The sequence below is a fragment of the Rhea americana genome, unplaced genomic scaffold (genome assembly GCF_003343005.1).
Source record: "Rhea americana isolate MKP2758 unplaced genomic scaffold, rheAme1 scaffold_84, whole genome shotgun sequence".
In the NCBI taxonomy this organism is placed as follows: domain Eukaryota; kingdom Metazoa; phylum Chordata; class Aves; order Rheiformes; family Rheidae; genus Rhea; species Rhea americana.
Window position 1 is genome coordinate 1,470,412 of NW_028187023.1, and position 16,041 is coordinate 1,486,452.

General features: G+C 36.7%; 1 protein-coding gene across 11 annotated transcripts in view; it reads left to right on the top strand.

Moving 5' to 3' along the window:
* Positions 1-16,041, top strand: part of GPHN (gephyrin) — a 214,083-nt gene that overhangs the window by 146,385 nt on the left and 51,657 nt on the right. For all 11 annotated transcript variants that reach the window (XM_085323312.1, XM_085323315.1, XM_085323313.1 and 8 more), the window contains one exon: positions 12,521-12,563. In XM_085323312.1, coding sequence (XP_085179438.1) covers positions 12,521-12,563 — 43 coding nt within the window. The remainder of the gene's footprint in view (positions 1-12,520; positions 12,564-16,041) is intronic.

The window sequence follows — 16,041 nt, forward strand, 5'->3', positions numbered from 1 at the left end:
ATTTCCTTTCTAGCTAGCCACTATTATTMTTTTTTTTTTCATTCAGAAGCAAGCTGCACACCAGCATACAACATTTAATATTTATTTGCTTGGATTGTACTATGTAAACAGCTTCCTTGTGAAGCCAGATGTTGATCTGTAAACTGCTGCACTTGTGATAGGAGTCRGCACAACTGCACTCTGCGGTCGGATCCCGGCAGCAGCCTGGCGCTGCGGAACCGGCTTAAGTAACAGAAGCTGTGGAAGATGAGTCTAGAGTCCGAAATACTAACAAGCAAACCAAAGTTGAGCTAACTTCAGTTACATTGCTTTGGGGCTTTTGGCGTAATCATTGATGTAAAATGCCATCAGGTGTCATCTATTTTACGTGCTTCTCTAGTGGACAGGAACTGTTTTAACACACAGTAGTCAGATAAATATAAGAGCATCAGTTTCAGTTRGTCAGTTAGTCAGTGTGTTCCCATCAGTGTTCCTCCCATATTTCCTGTTTTCCGGTTTTAAAAATGCAGTTTTGTAACCTGGAAAAAAGTTTTAGCTAAGCCTAATTATCATACAGCTTTTCATTTAAGAGCTGGAGGGGGAAAAGGATTGTCCTTATTCACAGTATTTCCCATATGCCTTTTTATTTTACCAGTTTCCATGATTCAGTGCTGCTAGAAGCCCAACCACGTAGATGTTCAGTTCTCAGCCTGGGGTGCCGAGCACACACTGCTCTGGGGAAGCTAGTGGTCGCCGTTGTGCYGGACCTTGCAATCTGCGCTGCCAAATTCAAGACAGCCCTAAAGGAATCTTTCCTTTCCAGCCTTTGAGGCTTCTTTTGAGGTTCAAAGGAGAATCCTAAATGCAAATCCTCTTCCAGCATTTGTATTTCTGATTGCTTTCGAAACGAATTTCTAACTTATCTTCAACAGTGTAGTTCTCAGTGTGGCATTTTCTTGATTCCAGCCTCTCCTTTCCATAGCTTATGAACTCTCTGAAATAATTAAGTTATTCATCCATGATGATTCTGATTTTCACTTTAACAATTCTCCTTGGAGGAGAGCCTCCATGGCTCCATTTCTGCCTCTCTGGGTAACAGCTACTCATACAGTAAATTCCCAGTATTGGTGATTTACTGCTCAGATGGGTTCACAGACTGAAGCTTCATTTTCCTTGCAGTTGTTGCTCCCTAGTTGAATCTTAATTTTAAAAAGTTTTATTCATTTTTATATTTAAAAGGAAACAAGTTGAGATTTTGTCTGTTACGAGTACTGTATACATCAATGACTGTAATGGACAYGTTACCTGTATTTACTAGTTTTTGCACTCTTACCTAAAAGGCCTTCAGATTTGCTGCTTCTGGCTCGATTGAAAAGTTTAAGAAYGTTTAAGCAACATTCATTTACCTGAATTCTTTCATATTAAGAATGTCATGTTGTTTTAAGTAGCAGTGAGGAATATRCTTTTTTCTAACACAAAAATACTTTGATTCTGTGTCACGTGTAACTCAAAAATTTAAATTTAAACACTGGGTAAATCTAATATTCATTAAGGACATTCATTAAATTATGCTGTCAACTTTAAAGTAATTARTGGTTAGTTTTGCACCTGCTTTGTCAGACATTCCTAGTGATCACACTAATCATTATTTTCTAGATAGCAAACCTTCTTTTGGAAAAATTGTGAAAGGTTTACACTCACCACAGCTCTCAGCATTATTCACTCAGTATGCAGTACGGAAGCACRTAATTTATTGAACACTGGCACAGATAGAGGAGTCAGATAGAAAAGAAAAAAAAAGGTTCTAACAATAGGAAAATATGCAAGTTCTCCCATTTCTGTTCTTGAAAGCCATGTACTGCACTGGTGAGGTGCTTCTCGCACTTAACAGAGCAGCAAAGTTACCAACTTTGTGTGTGGGTAACTTAGGAACGCGCTGTAGCGTACTTCAGCCTTAGAGGTTGTTTCCGGCTCCAGAACTGATCAAGGTTCAGTGGCCAAGGAGATGGTTTAGATCTTCCTTGTTCTGCAAATGAGGAGGAGGCTACAGGGGAGAGGAGGAAAGGAGAAGCAAGTCATCCAGGAAGGAAGGGATAAATGCTAAAGGGCCATTGCTACTCAGTCCTGCTATCTCTTCATACAGACATTGAGTGATTTCCCTTGATTTACATACATTAATGACAAATCCGGAGATGTCTGCTAGGACCCATCTCATTCTATCTGAGCTCAGATTTCCTGCAATGTATTTCCCATTTATAGGCTCTGTATAAATTTATATACATATGTTTTGTGATACAGACTTTTAAAATCCTATAAAGAATTCAAGATATTATACATACATGGCTTTTGTAGTGCTTTTTAATTTTTTTGAAAGTCACAAAAGACAGTAGTTTTACAGCCTTAAACTATGTCTATGCCAGGAACATTTTATCAATGTAGAAAAATTAGACAGGCGATGTCCTCTGAGTAGGGACACAGTTCAATAAGGAAAGCTGTGATTTCTATTCATATAATAAAAACACTTATGCAAGTGAAATGAATGGCATCAGCAAAATGAGAAGCTAGTTTATGCTGTGCTGTGTTTTCAGCTGCTTTGGAGCTGTGTCCATGCAGATTGTCTGATTGGATGACATGGGGAAAAATATGTTTTGTTCGTGCTCACATAATGAAAAGGTAATCCAGCCATTCACTTTAGAGTGCTAATAACTATTAAAATATCCAACCAAAACTGCTGGCAAAGGCCAGTGTAAGAAGCTGAAATTTAATTGTAAAAAAAGCTTTGAAAAATGCTTTGATCCCCTTTGTTAACTCATTTAGCCTGGAGATTGATTGGTCAGTTGATTGGTGGCTTTTAAAATTTATCGTTGTTTTGGCTTAGCTGTTACTGTTTTTCACATGTTAATTTTTTTCTTAGCATAGAGATATGAGGAATGTCACCCCTGTAGTCAGCRTCAAGAAGGATAGATTGTAAGCATGAAATTTAAGTCTTAGGCTTTCTTGGAGATTAAAAGTCTGATTCAAAATCCTTGGAAGGTCATAGGAAATATGTTTGTTGTTTTAATCCCAGCTCAGAGGGCTTAGGAATGAAAATAACAAAAATAAAATGTTCTAGAGAGGTATATCTTCCTTCCCCACCAACGTTTATCTAGATATTGCCAATAACTTGGTAGTAACAAAACTGAATCACGTTTCCCAGTTATAGCACAAAGGTGAATGATGAATACAGCTATTCTTCTTTCACTTCAGGAACTGGGAGATGAGGTAGTTGTCTGCTGGGATGGAAAATGCTGCAGCAGAAAGGCTTGAATGGGTACCAAGGAAGACCATACTGCATCCTTTGTCTCCAAACAAGGTTGATGCAAACTTCATGTTTTATGCTGGACAAACCTCTTATGCCATTTTCAGGGCTACACACTCATTTTCTCTGTGTCCTTCTTGAGATGCTGATGGGATGATTTTCGCATAGGCTGAACACTCCAAATGCAGTTGAAATAAATGGCAGCTCTAGGGGCTTTGCATTTGGACACAAATCTAGCTGGAGGTGGGTCAAGTTAAACTTAGTCTAGATATCTCTAGGTCTTAGTTTCTCATTTGTGAAATAAAACTATCCCTGTGCTTCACAAAGATACTACAGAAATGAATGTCTTTACGTGTAAGGACATTTGGTGTCGCAGAATTGAGTGCAACAGAGAAATCTGTAAAAACTAAGTAGTTCCCCATTCARGACAGAGTTTGGATATCGTTTAGTRAGTAAAACATAAAATCAGTTTTCCAACAGAAGGAGTGAAAAGAAATAACCTCATCTAGTTGAAGCAGAAGCCCTACTGGAAAAAAAAATAAAATAAAAAAGATGAAATCAGAGATCGTCTCATAATGCCTACATTTCAAAGAAAAATAAGGGTGGTACAGATAACACTGATCTGAAATTTCCTAACAGTTAAGTGTTTCACTTAACCTTATTAGTGTTACATGACTATATTTGGATGAAGAATTTATTTTAAAATTCATAAAACCYTTTGAAATGTAATTTCGAGGGTCACACCATTGAGGAAAAGTAGTTTCCGTTTCTTGCAGTGTTAGGGGAATTTGTTTTTGATACTGCATTTAAATTGACTGTTGCTGGGGTCAAGGAAGAAAAATGTGAAAATAGTTGAAATTTCATTTTAAAGCACARTACTTGTAATAGAGATGAAACATAAGATGTTAATCATAATAATGTATGCCAGGGGTCACAGTAATTTATTCTGTGCTTGAAGACAACAGTGTATATACATCAATTTTGTATTTTTAGTCCTTCTGAAAGACGGCAGCTTAAAAAGCCTGTTGAATTGGAACAGACAAGGAGTTGGAAAGGTCTTAATACTGGTCAGGCAGGAAATAATTCAGACACCTAACACATACTCCGAAGGCCAGGTCATTCATCAGTCAGTTTGCCAGGTTGTGAGGCAGTATGAAAGTAAGACTGAATAGTAGCATAATAGCTACACAGCGTACAGAATTCTCAGAGCTCCACGCCAGGCTTTTCAAATGAAATAATCAAGCGAGAATATTTGACTTACTTTATCCAATGATTGTTGTTTAACAAATGCAGGAAATCTATCTAAGGAGCAATATTACGCATGAAAATTAAATTACCGTAAATGACTGTTTTCCCATATGCCTGCTGCGAAACTCGTATTCAGCATAAAGCCAGCAGTTTAAACATGTAGAACACTTGTATGTATATGTTCACGCAGCAATTTGCACAGTTATTTAAATTCTTTCTCTTCTCACTGCTTTTAAACAAAGACTTGTTTAGCTTATGAGGTTTTTTAGTAACAGGTATGCGTGTGCCAGTACAGTCTACAGTAGTTAATATCATCACTGTTACCTGGAGAGAATAGAGGTCACAGTTTTCCAAACTGTTCCCCTCTAAGGAATGCCCAAAATTGATGGGAAATGAGACATGGAGGAGACCAGGAGCAAAGAGAAAGAATTACTATCCTATTGGTTAATTTTACATAGTTATTTCTAGTGGTAACATTTATTCTTTTAATAATGTGCAATGTGTTAGGCAAATAATTCCTATTTCTGTGGCAAAGAACAAGGGCAATAGGGGTCTCTTGTGCCACTTTTGGAAAGAAAATTCGTTAGGTCTGCCTTTATTTACACTATCTACTTCTCAAACTGAAGATTATTTCCAGGGCATTTAGGGCTTTTTAAAAATTTTCATTTAAACCTATAAAAGATCTTGTTCACAGCTAATAATACAAGTAGTAGAATTTTCCTAATGCAAAAAAAAATCTGACTATTCTTGGATTTTTAAAGTATTTTTTATTCTCTGATCAGTTATTCAAGTAAGATTATATCTAAATGAAATCTGATTAGATTCACTTGATTTAGTAATATGCATTTATTTATGCTTGCTAAAATATATTTGAATGGCCTCAAGAAGGAATAAGGCTGCCCATTTCCTCTCCTCTTTCCAGCTCCCTTTTCCTTGTGGGTGAATTACTAAGTAGGGTCTGTAAGAGAGCGAGGGGAGTACATGACCAGGTTTCTGTTACCTCCAGGAAGCCTCTCTGTGGCATTAGTAGCTCTGTCTACTTCGCTTTTGGAGACGGYCTTTTAGCGGAGGAGGGTGTCTGTCGTGGGCTTGGAGGTGCGCCCCACAGCACCGCCGTCCGCCTGCAGGCCTGCCAACACCGTCCTAATTAACTGCACCGGCCGCAGGACACCGCTTTGGGATTTCTTCTCTGAACAAAACCAGTATGGGCTCGAATGGGCCCTGTACCGCTCTTAGAGCATCACGGAAACGTGCTCCGCCTTTCCCGTGCTCTTCTGCATGCGGCGTGTTTGTACGCGCTCCCATGCTCAGGCTTAAGAAGACAAAACTCAGCTCGTGTCCTTTTTCTCATACGAGTGTAAGTGCTTCATAGAATTTCCTGGCGTGGGATTAAAAAGATCACTTCCTTTCTCTTGCATCTTCTTATTCTCAGCTTGTAGCTAGTTTGTAATAGCTGGTTTGCCTTCCCGCTAGCTTTCTGGCCTGGCCTTCTGGCCTCGCTGGTTCACTGTTTTGTCTCGCTTTCTTGTTTTAAAGCCTTTTGTATGTATCATGGTTCTCCCTGTTTTATCATTCAGTGAGGTGTTCAGCTTGCAATTTGGGTTGATGTATAAGGTTTTGATTGAACTCTTTTTTAATAATAAACATTTTTATTAGGGACAAGGCCAATTTTAGTTGAGAGACTAGGAATAATCAGCATCTTTTTTGTTTCCCAGAAAACTGTCCTCTGCGCCTTTAATTTTGCTTTGTTCCAGATATKGAATACTATATTTTTTTATTCTGCTCTTGTAAAAGGAAGCAATTCAACCCTCGTGTCTCTATGGTATATTCATCCATCCACCTCAACAGTCCTGTTTGGACAGCAGTTAGGTTGAAGCATAATCTGGCCATAAAATCCCGTGTCTGTGTTCATTGTCTACTGGGAAACAATGATCAAAATTAAATGTATCTTCATGTGAAATATAGGTGGCTGGAAAAAAATCTCAGAAAAGATAAAACTCAGTAATATGTGCTTAAAGAAATAAAAGTATATTGTAGATTTGAAGATGATTTGTTTAGTATCCAGTCTAGTAAACATAACACTTAYTAAGCAGCTAAAATCTGCTCCTAAACTATTTTTTATTTTGGGAAAGAAAGTCCGTAATTCTTAAGAATGTTTTTTGATATTTTTACTTTCAGTGCAGTTTTTCTCTTCTTTAGATATCCTTGAGCATAAAGAGTCTGCAATCATCATTTCTAATTATTGATAACTTAGAAATACATCAGATGATAGGATTTACCTGACTAAACATAGACAWGCACAGTGGAGACACCTACACCTGAGCTACCTGTGCAGACTGCACTTACAGTCAGTAGAGAAAACTGTACATCTTAGGTACAATTCATTTTGTCCTAAAGTAAATGCCTACAGCAGGCCAGATAARTTGTGTCCTAAAAGTACTTATTTGTTCCCACTGACTCCAGGTGAGTAATTCCATGCATAGGATACTATATTATTCRTATCTAAAGTGAGATGAATCCCACCAACAGTGCTGCTCCTTTTAAAAATGTGCTAGTGTGTTTGCTCCTATAAAATTCCTTGAGTTCACTTTCCTCTCCCCTTAGAGGTGTTCTCAGTTTCAAAGTTAAAAAAAAAGGGGGGGTGGGAGTGAGGCGCTCACTCTAGTTTTGGACTGAATTTTGTCCTAATTTAGATGGTGATTAAGCATACTCTTAAAACATATGCATCTCAGTGTAAGAGCACTCTTTTGAATGAATTCCTGAAATAGGAAGGCTGCATATTTTACTAGGATTATTTAATCCTCAAGTATTTCATTAAAAAGATTTTGAAGCTGGCAATTCTATACATACTTTTTCTGTGAAATCATTTAAACAATCTTACTTTTATATTGTATAGTACTTCAACCAAGCAATTACAATTTTCTCCATAATTCAGATTAGATTTAAARCAACTTTTTAAATGAAACTAGTGTGTTTCATTACGTTTTTTCAATCCTTTYCTAGTTTGGCTTATAGTAATAGGCCAAAGTTAATTAATCAGTATTTTTATAGTGTTACTACACAGGTTTGAGACATTACTAATTATTCTTTAATTTTATTTTATRTATTTAGATACAGATATTGATATCYATTGCATTGTTAGGGAAAAAAGAATATTTTAGGCAGGAAAGACCATGTAAACTCCTACACTAGAAATGGGAGCATATGTGGTTTTACATCTATTTAAAGCAGGCAAGTCTTCAGTGCTTGAGAGAGCATTCAAAAGGCATACACACTGAGTATATGGTATAGAACTCAGACTAATTACCAATGTAGAAAGGGAGTAACTAATATATAAATGATGAGTACAATTTGAAAAAAATAATTTAGCCATCACAGTAGGTGCTAAAGCTTGAGATATTTCTTGCCATTTAACTACTTTGTAGTATCAAATTATAAGAAGCATTTACGTGAAGTATTAGGGGGCTCTCCTGTAGTGCTAGTTGCTATATAATTTATCTTTTCTATCAGCACATGTGGAAAGAAGCAGCAACATTGTGCTTTCCCAGACCACACAGCATAAATTGTCTTCACATTACTGCTGGAGTGCCAAGGAAAGGTGATATGAGTAAAACACTTCCTTACAGACAGTAACTTRTGATATGTGCAACACCTCATAAATAAATCTGGCATTTTTCAGACAGTGAGAGGAATATAGTTCTCAAACTGGTAACTGCTGCTATGCTTTGCATATCCTGCTTCCTTCATTACAGCTTGGCAAACCCATTCCCTTTCCTGTACCTTAGTCCTCTGTGTCGATATATGTGTTTGGGTTTCTGCTGGTGGTTCCACGTTCTGCATGCTGTCCTAAAAGTGGAGCAATATGCTCTCCCATAAAAGATCAAGATTATGGGCTAGCCTCCTACAGTCTCTGTGATCCTGAGAAACTGGTTCTTTCTGTTGGTGATAAATCATGTTTTGATGTCATTGTTCTGAATTGTTCTTCATGTTGTAAAATTGAGTTGAAATGTTCTCCCATAAGAGTTAGCTTTTCATATTGGGCTGGAAACTCTTCATCTTTGTGTAGCAATTTGTTTTATTATAACCAATGGCTTTTAATTGTACCTCCCATAATGAAGAGCTGACTTAATACTCTGTGCTAATCTTGTTATGACTTATAAAAGGTAAGTAATTTCTCTAACCGTTCCTAAAGATCATGGTAAAATGTTAAAGGGTTCTTTTAATTTTCTTTTCTCTTTTTCACGTGAATTTTTCACTTAAAGCATGAGCTTTTCTTTGTGCCCTTTTCTGTTTTTCTTGTAAAGATTTCTTTTATGCACACTATTATTTGCAGCAAAACATATCATGTAGATTTAAATACATCCAATTTATTAGAGTCGGTGATTTCATTTTTCAGACCAATCATGATTGATTGATAGATGGAAATTGTCAGCAGGTCTCTTGATTTTACCATTCCCTTAGTTTGTTTTAAAGTGCTTTATTTCACATTCTGTTTAATGCTTCAGCCTATGGGAGACAGCTTACTCTGCATTTCAGCACAATGAAATTKTATCTTAAGGAACGTAAAATCCAGTTTCCTTAAAAAACAGTAACGTGAGTTGAATGCTTTGRGTTTGGTTACATTCTGCCTGTGCCTGAACTACACAGGGGAATGGCACTGGATGATAGCGCACTGTATCTACTGCCGAGATACACTGTGAGCCAACAAGATGTGGACTGGACAAACGCTGAAGCTCTACCTTTCCTGGGAAAGGAGAGACAGCCACAGGTTATTGTTTCTGTAACAACCTGTGAGTGAGAAGAATTACAGTAAACAATATTACTGCTCATTCGTCCCAATCAGTCGTGGTACTGTATGTGATGTAAAACGGAATCTTTACTTCGCAGTAGCTGTGAAAGGAAAACAGATTTTTTGTAAATGTCACAAAGTAGCACAATATRTAAAAAATAAAATATGAAAACAGGTGCCTACAGCACAGAACTACGTTTATACAAAGCTCCATTGTAGCTAAAAGTGTATGTGTTAGAAAACTGGTGGGTYTTAATTGAAATTATATTTTAATGCAGTTTTGTTTTAAAAATAGCATTTAGGATATGAATATACAATTCATATTAAACAAATGCAAGTATTATATAATAACTAATTATGATGCCAGCTATGTTAAAACCTGGTTTGTATTCTGCAGCTGTGAGCATAGTTTGGGAAACAATCAAGTCTAGCTGATCAAGCATTTTATTTCAATATCATGGATTCCTCTTCCACAGCTGCTTTTAAAATTTGTGGAAAGCAAATTATTTCCCATACTGCATATGTTGCCCTTCAGGTGAGTGATAAACTGTAAACTTCAGGCCTGTTGTAAGAAATCACAAAGAACATTTAACTTTGTCWCTGAAGTCCTCTATGTGCACAGAATTAAAAAAGTGACCTCGGAGAGGCCGTGGGTGAAGCCAGCTGCCTTTTGTTACCATTGTCACTTGGACATTGTAAGAGCAAAATTTTGTCAGCACGTTTTTTATATTAGAAGATTTGATCTGCAAATCTCAGCTGCTCTGTTCATTATAAATCTCTTGTTTTTGTCCATACGCTAGCTCCACTATAGGTTGGAAGGGCTTAAAGATGAACTCAGGAGGAATAGAGGCTACAACTCGAGAGTAACTATTACTGCTCAAAGGAGCTGTTTTCCATTCGCAAACATTGCTTTGCGCTATGGGTTTGGGCTCCTTCTGTTCCTCCACTTTGTTGAAGACTCTCTCTTGACTTCCATTTTACTTCTTCAGCACTGTCTTTGTCTGCTAACATTTTTCCTCTTTCTCTAGTAGCTTTTATCTGTGTCCTTTGGATCACTTATTTTACTTAGTTTGTTTTAGTAGATTGTTTCTGGATGTTTGTGTTCTGTATTTTTTGTTTTTGCCTTTTTTTTTCTTTAGGACTATGTTATCTCACTGAGTTTCAGTCCACAGTTTGCTAAATTGCGTGATTATTTTGCAGCAGGCTCATTCCTCGTTTTCTCTTCTCATACGGTTTTCAGTGAGAAATAAGAGAGCCTCTTCCATTTTAAACAATAGTCTATACACRTAGGCCCATGTCTCCTTTTGCATACACTGTCTTTTGGCTTGCCACATCCCATCCTGCTTCTCTCTTTCTCTCTGTGCCTCTCTCTCTGTGCCCCTCTCTCTTTTGTGCTTTCCTTCATGTCATTATACCATCTTTTGGTCCAGAATTGTCCTTTGGTAAATTATAGATAAGTATTTTGTTCTTCCAAAGAGAGTTTATGTCATGCCTTTGAAATCTGGAAAAACAACTCTGGGCCAAATTTGGGCATCATTAATATCTCATTTGAAGTTTTCTTGTATAGTATTTTTGGTGGGAAGGAGGGAGGTTTTGTTTTTCTTTTTTTTTAAAACAACAGTTTTTTTCAGGGAAGGACACCATAACCCACTCTAAGTTGCAACATTACTTTCCATAAGTTATTCCATTACAATAAATAGACTGTGTTACGCTGTAGAATCCAATTTTTTATGTGAATATACATTTGGGGCAAGCTGCTGTGGAATGGAAGAAAGAGGTTTAGAAACTGGGACACAACTCGTCTCAGACTTCAGTGGCTGCTCTTTTGTGAAGACAGCCTTTGGGGAACTGAATGTGTATCATAACTGTCCGATYATACATATTTACTTCCTATGTATTTTTTCTGTAACTACAAATTCAAACTGAAATCTGAAAGAGAGTCTGGATTCATTCCTTCACTTTCTTAGCAGAGACAAATGTTCTGCAAGGGAAATTACACCTTCAGAGTCACCTGTGCTATTSCACTCTTTAACTATGTCCAAATAATTTTATCTTATTAGTCATCTCACTGAAATATAGCAATATATCTATGAATGATGTACGAAAGGGGAGGATTCAGTTCATACTCTCTTAGGTGCTTGTCTTCCTGAGAGGTTTACTTTAGCTTATGGCTGCAGTTTCAGCCACACAAAAAAGCTTTTTGCTCAAGTGTTACCAATTCAGCCAGCTGCCACCATAAAACAGACTTCTTTTCAGATTAGTGCATCTACTAACTTGCAAATTCAGTGGCATCCTTCCAAAGTTAGGAAGAATTAACAAGAGCTGATGCTTCAGTAAAGGTTCGGCTTAAACTGTGTTGTGTCTACAAGACTGATAACCTTCAAAACCAAAAATTTTTTAATCTACCTGGTAAACAGGTGGAACTCTAAAAGCCAGCGCTAACTAGAGGATTAGACCAATGGTAGTCCTCCACTGGAGTCAGACTAATGAATCTGGAATAGCACAGGGGCAGCTAAGCACCCAGGAAGAGGATCTGCTGAGAAGCCAGTTGCCATTCTTACACGGTTACTTTTTAATTGCACTATAAAATTCATCATGAACATCGCATTTCCTTTAGCCAAACTGTAACAATTGAGTAAATTAATCTAGCTCCAGCCAGGAGCTGTTTAGACAACTGTGAGTTGTTTATACAATTATGAAAAAGGTTTGTTAAATATTTTCAGAATCAAGATAATCTAGATTGAATATATTTAAACTCTTTCTATAATACCTGAAAATTTCAACAGTAGAGTTTTAAAGCAGGTCATGATAATATAGTTACATTAGTATTTTGTCTAATCATAAAACAGAAGGCTTAGATTCAGAGTTATGGTAATCATAATTATACGAGAAAATGTGGAATTTTTATATAAAACTGGAGTTTAACAAATAATTTTAAACAGTGTGTTATTTGATTTTACTCTTATTATCCTGTCCTTACGCCATCTTATCTGTTGTTAGGAGAGTTTTAAATTGCTTATATCGGACTCTGACCAGCCGCTAATATTCTTCTGTTTAAATATATTTCTTTCATGTGGAGTATGTAAGAATGTTGCTGAAAATATGTAGAGCCTCTGTCTTAGATCCCAGGAGCTTGCCCGTTATATCTCTGTATTTTGCATGCCTGTTAACTTCTGTAGCTCACAAACTCTGTGCTCTCTCTGCAGGTCCAGTCCAGGTGCAGCAGCAAGGAGAACATCCTCAGAGCAAGTGAGTTTTGAAACTTTCTAGCTTTACTGTGAGAATAACACTGCTATTGTAGACAGACAAGGAGAGAGCAAGTTATAAYCAGATGAGAGGAGAAGGAGAGGGCTGGGATGTGTGTGGGTTCACAGAAGAAATTTAAGAACTTAAGACAATGTCTTAAGTTCTCCTAAGTCCAAAGACCTCTCCTCAGTCCAAAGAGGAAATACAAATGTAAATAGCTTGTAATGTTCATACRTTAACTGATAGTTACCTTTTAATTTTTCTTTCCAAGTTGTTCTTCCAATGACACCAAGGTCCATGTTGTTATGTTGGCATATTGCTTTAAATGGTAGTGCACATGCAAGTTTTGTGGGCACAAAGAATCAACGCTCAAAGAAAATGAAAATGGAAATTCTCAAGTTGAATTTATATGATTTTTATTTTCAAACTTGAGCATGAAGTTTAGTGCTGAGCTTTTGTAAAATGAAACCAAAGCTGTAAAGGTTAAAAATTGAAGTTTCATCCACATTACCTGTTCCATAATTTGCAAAATTCCTTTCAGTTTTATACAAATCTTTCCTAGCGTAAAAATTGTTCTACCGTATACATATATATATATACGTGTATATATATATATATATATATAAAATAACCTGCATAGGAATTTATTTTGTGATCAGGCAGAAGGCTGTTGTGAATTTTTCATCTTGCACAGTCAATTGATTTCAGTGCTAAAGGATTACTTTGTCATATAAAATGCTGCTTGTTGTAAATAATTATTTTAGAGCTATCTGACATCTGTGAAAGACAGTTGAGAATGTCTCAGGAATTGTTTAATGTCGTTAACTTATGATAAAAAGCCATATCAGAATTTTAGAATTAAAAAGCCATTATTTGTTTTTGTCTCCAGGTGTATTTAAATGTGTGATAGAGCTAAAAGCAAAGTTAGCATTTGTTTCTAGGAAGAAATAGGAAGAAARAAGGATTAGGAGTTACATGAGCTTCCTTCTTCCTTTTTGCATTAACATTATTCATTCTAGTGCAAAAATTCTGGTTTTGAATATATATAATCTTGGCTTGGCTTGCAGAAATAATAAGTGTCACTTCTGGTGTTGGAAGAGTCATGTTAGAGATCAGTGGATTTTACCTAGTTGCAAGCGGAGTGGGTTGGAGAAAGCATTTCCCACTAGATTTTAACAGCAACTTTGAACACTTGCTTAAACAAGCAAATGACCCGTGTTAGACGCAGAGCTCCAAGCTGGGAGGCAGCACTTCGGGCACCGTTCAGAGATTGGCCTCTGAGTGGTTGATTGGCATTTTAAGGGTTAAAAAAGGTAAATGTTAATTTCTGAGGTGGCTAACGAAGAGTTTTAGAAAGCAAGGAAACTTAAAGATGTTTTCCAGAATTGCTGACCAAAACTGTATTGCTTCTAAAGAAGTATGTTTCTAGAGAGGCCAAATTCTTTTAAAAAAAAACTTTAGGGTGGTTTAAAAAAAAGCATAGTTTACAAAAGATTATAAGAGGYAAACTATAGTTTACTATGGTTTATGGTACAATCTTATCAAAAGTACTGTAGTAGTATCTAGCGTAAATGAAAATAGTGTCTATTTTACTCTTTGCATGAACAGTGAATGTTTTYAATCCTGCGGACAGTGCAGAGGAGAGCAGGAAAGGAGCGTGAACTCTGTTTCGCTTTGCACGTCATCAGAACAGCTACTAACACAGTTCTCTCTGAAGAATTATTAACTCATACGTCTCATGATGGCAGAAGAAACACSYTGGATTTTTCTGATATTAAGATCTGAAGGGCTGTAGAAAAATYATCTTTCTGACTTGTAACCTGACCAGGCCTGGAGTGTCAGGGAGGAAAGCTGAAAAGCCATTTTTACTGAGTATAATCGCACCTGAAATATATTGTAGCTTCTTTTTGTGGGGTATGCTGCTTCTAAATTAGGTACWTTACATAAAACCATGCAGGAAGACATTCGCCAGGTATCTACTGGGCTTGGAGCGCTGGAATCCAGTAAGAGCTGGAGCTGCACTGAAAATCCCRCTCAGAGGATCACACCTTGCTTTCCTGTCCAGGGAGAGGTCACATATCTGCAGCTTGACCTTATGTAAGGGTGAACAGGAAGAAGTTAGGAAATGTAGGAATGTGTATGGGCACACTTGGAAGAGATGACTCATCTCACTGCAGTAATTACTGTCATTCTTCTGGCTCTTTCTTCAGAGCATTTAATCATGTGGCATTTTGGCAGCTGGAAACAATTACAGACATTATCTAGCRTCACGTAACATCATGATAACAAAAAATCAGTCTATATCAGATATTGATATACGCAGCCAGTTCTTACAACTTAACACACTGGATTTTGAAATACTGGCTTTTTTTTTTTTTTTTGGCTAAAAGCTAGCTCTAGTTCAGATGGGCCATGAACATTCCCAGGAGCTTATAATTTGAGCTGAGGATGTATTGCAAGCTTTYAAAGGGCCAGTGTGCATCAGCAAGAGTTCAAGACGTTATGCTGCTGAAGATGTATATAGGCGTCTTTTACTATTTTTGACTATGCGGTTTACTTTCTTATCGCTAAAGTTAAAGGATTCCTATCTAGTGACGCGACAGCCAGCGCCTAATGGCTGTAGCATAAAGGTTGTTTGGTGTTTCACAGTTCCGCCGAATTTCACTGCTCTGACACTTTTTTTCTTGTGGCTTTCTCATCTTTCTAAGTTTTCCGTGTAAGACAAAAATATCCTACTTTATACAGCCAGGAAAAAAGCTTTTAGCGTATATTGTACGGCATCTGCTGCAGTTATTACATTGTATTACAGGGTGTCTTTTGGTGACATATATTCACAGAAAGGTCTGGGAAATTTCACATACTTTTTATCTTTGTCTTACTTGTGCATTCCTTTTAGCATCCTTGTATTTATGAAGGTGCTAACAAAAGTTACAATAATTACAAATGAATATTAGTTTGCAAATGACATTCCTATTGTTAAATCCAGGAAAGTAATTTTTCCACTAGCTATGTTTGTATCATACAGTAGTTTAGTAGGGATCCTTTTTCCTTGATTTGCTTAAGAGAAAGTCGTRTTTCAGACTGTGAAAAGTCATAATATAGTTGAAATATACCTCATTAGCTGTATCTCCCTTCCTCAGTTTGCTGATTGTTATATTAAGGAAGGAAATAAAATTAGTTAGAAATTATTTGTGCTTGACAAATTCACASTGCCTGATTTTATTGCCATGTTATCTTCTAAATATTTACAAAGAGATTGTTGAAATAAGTTCTTCCAGGATCTTTGTTGGGACTGGAATTAGGCTGACAAATTTCTTTTTTTCTATTTCTTCCTCTTACAGATAGGTTGACAGCAAAAAATGAGTAAATGAACTGTCTCCTACATAAGTTGTTTGAAAAAGCATGTGTCAGTGCTGAAAGAAGTTTCATGTATACAGACATTATTGATGCATTAGTCTTCTCTTCTGAAGTAAAAAAAAAA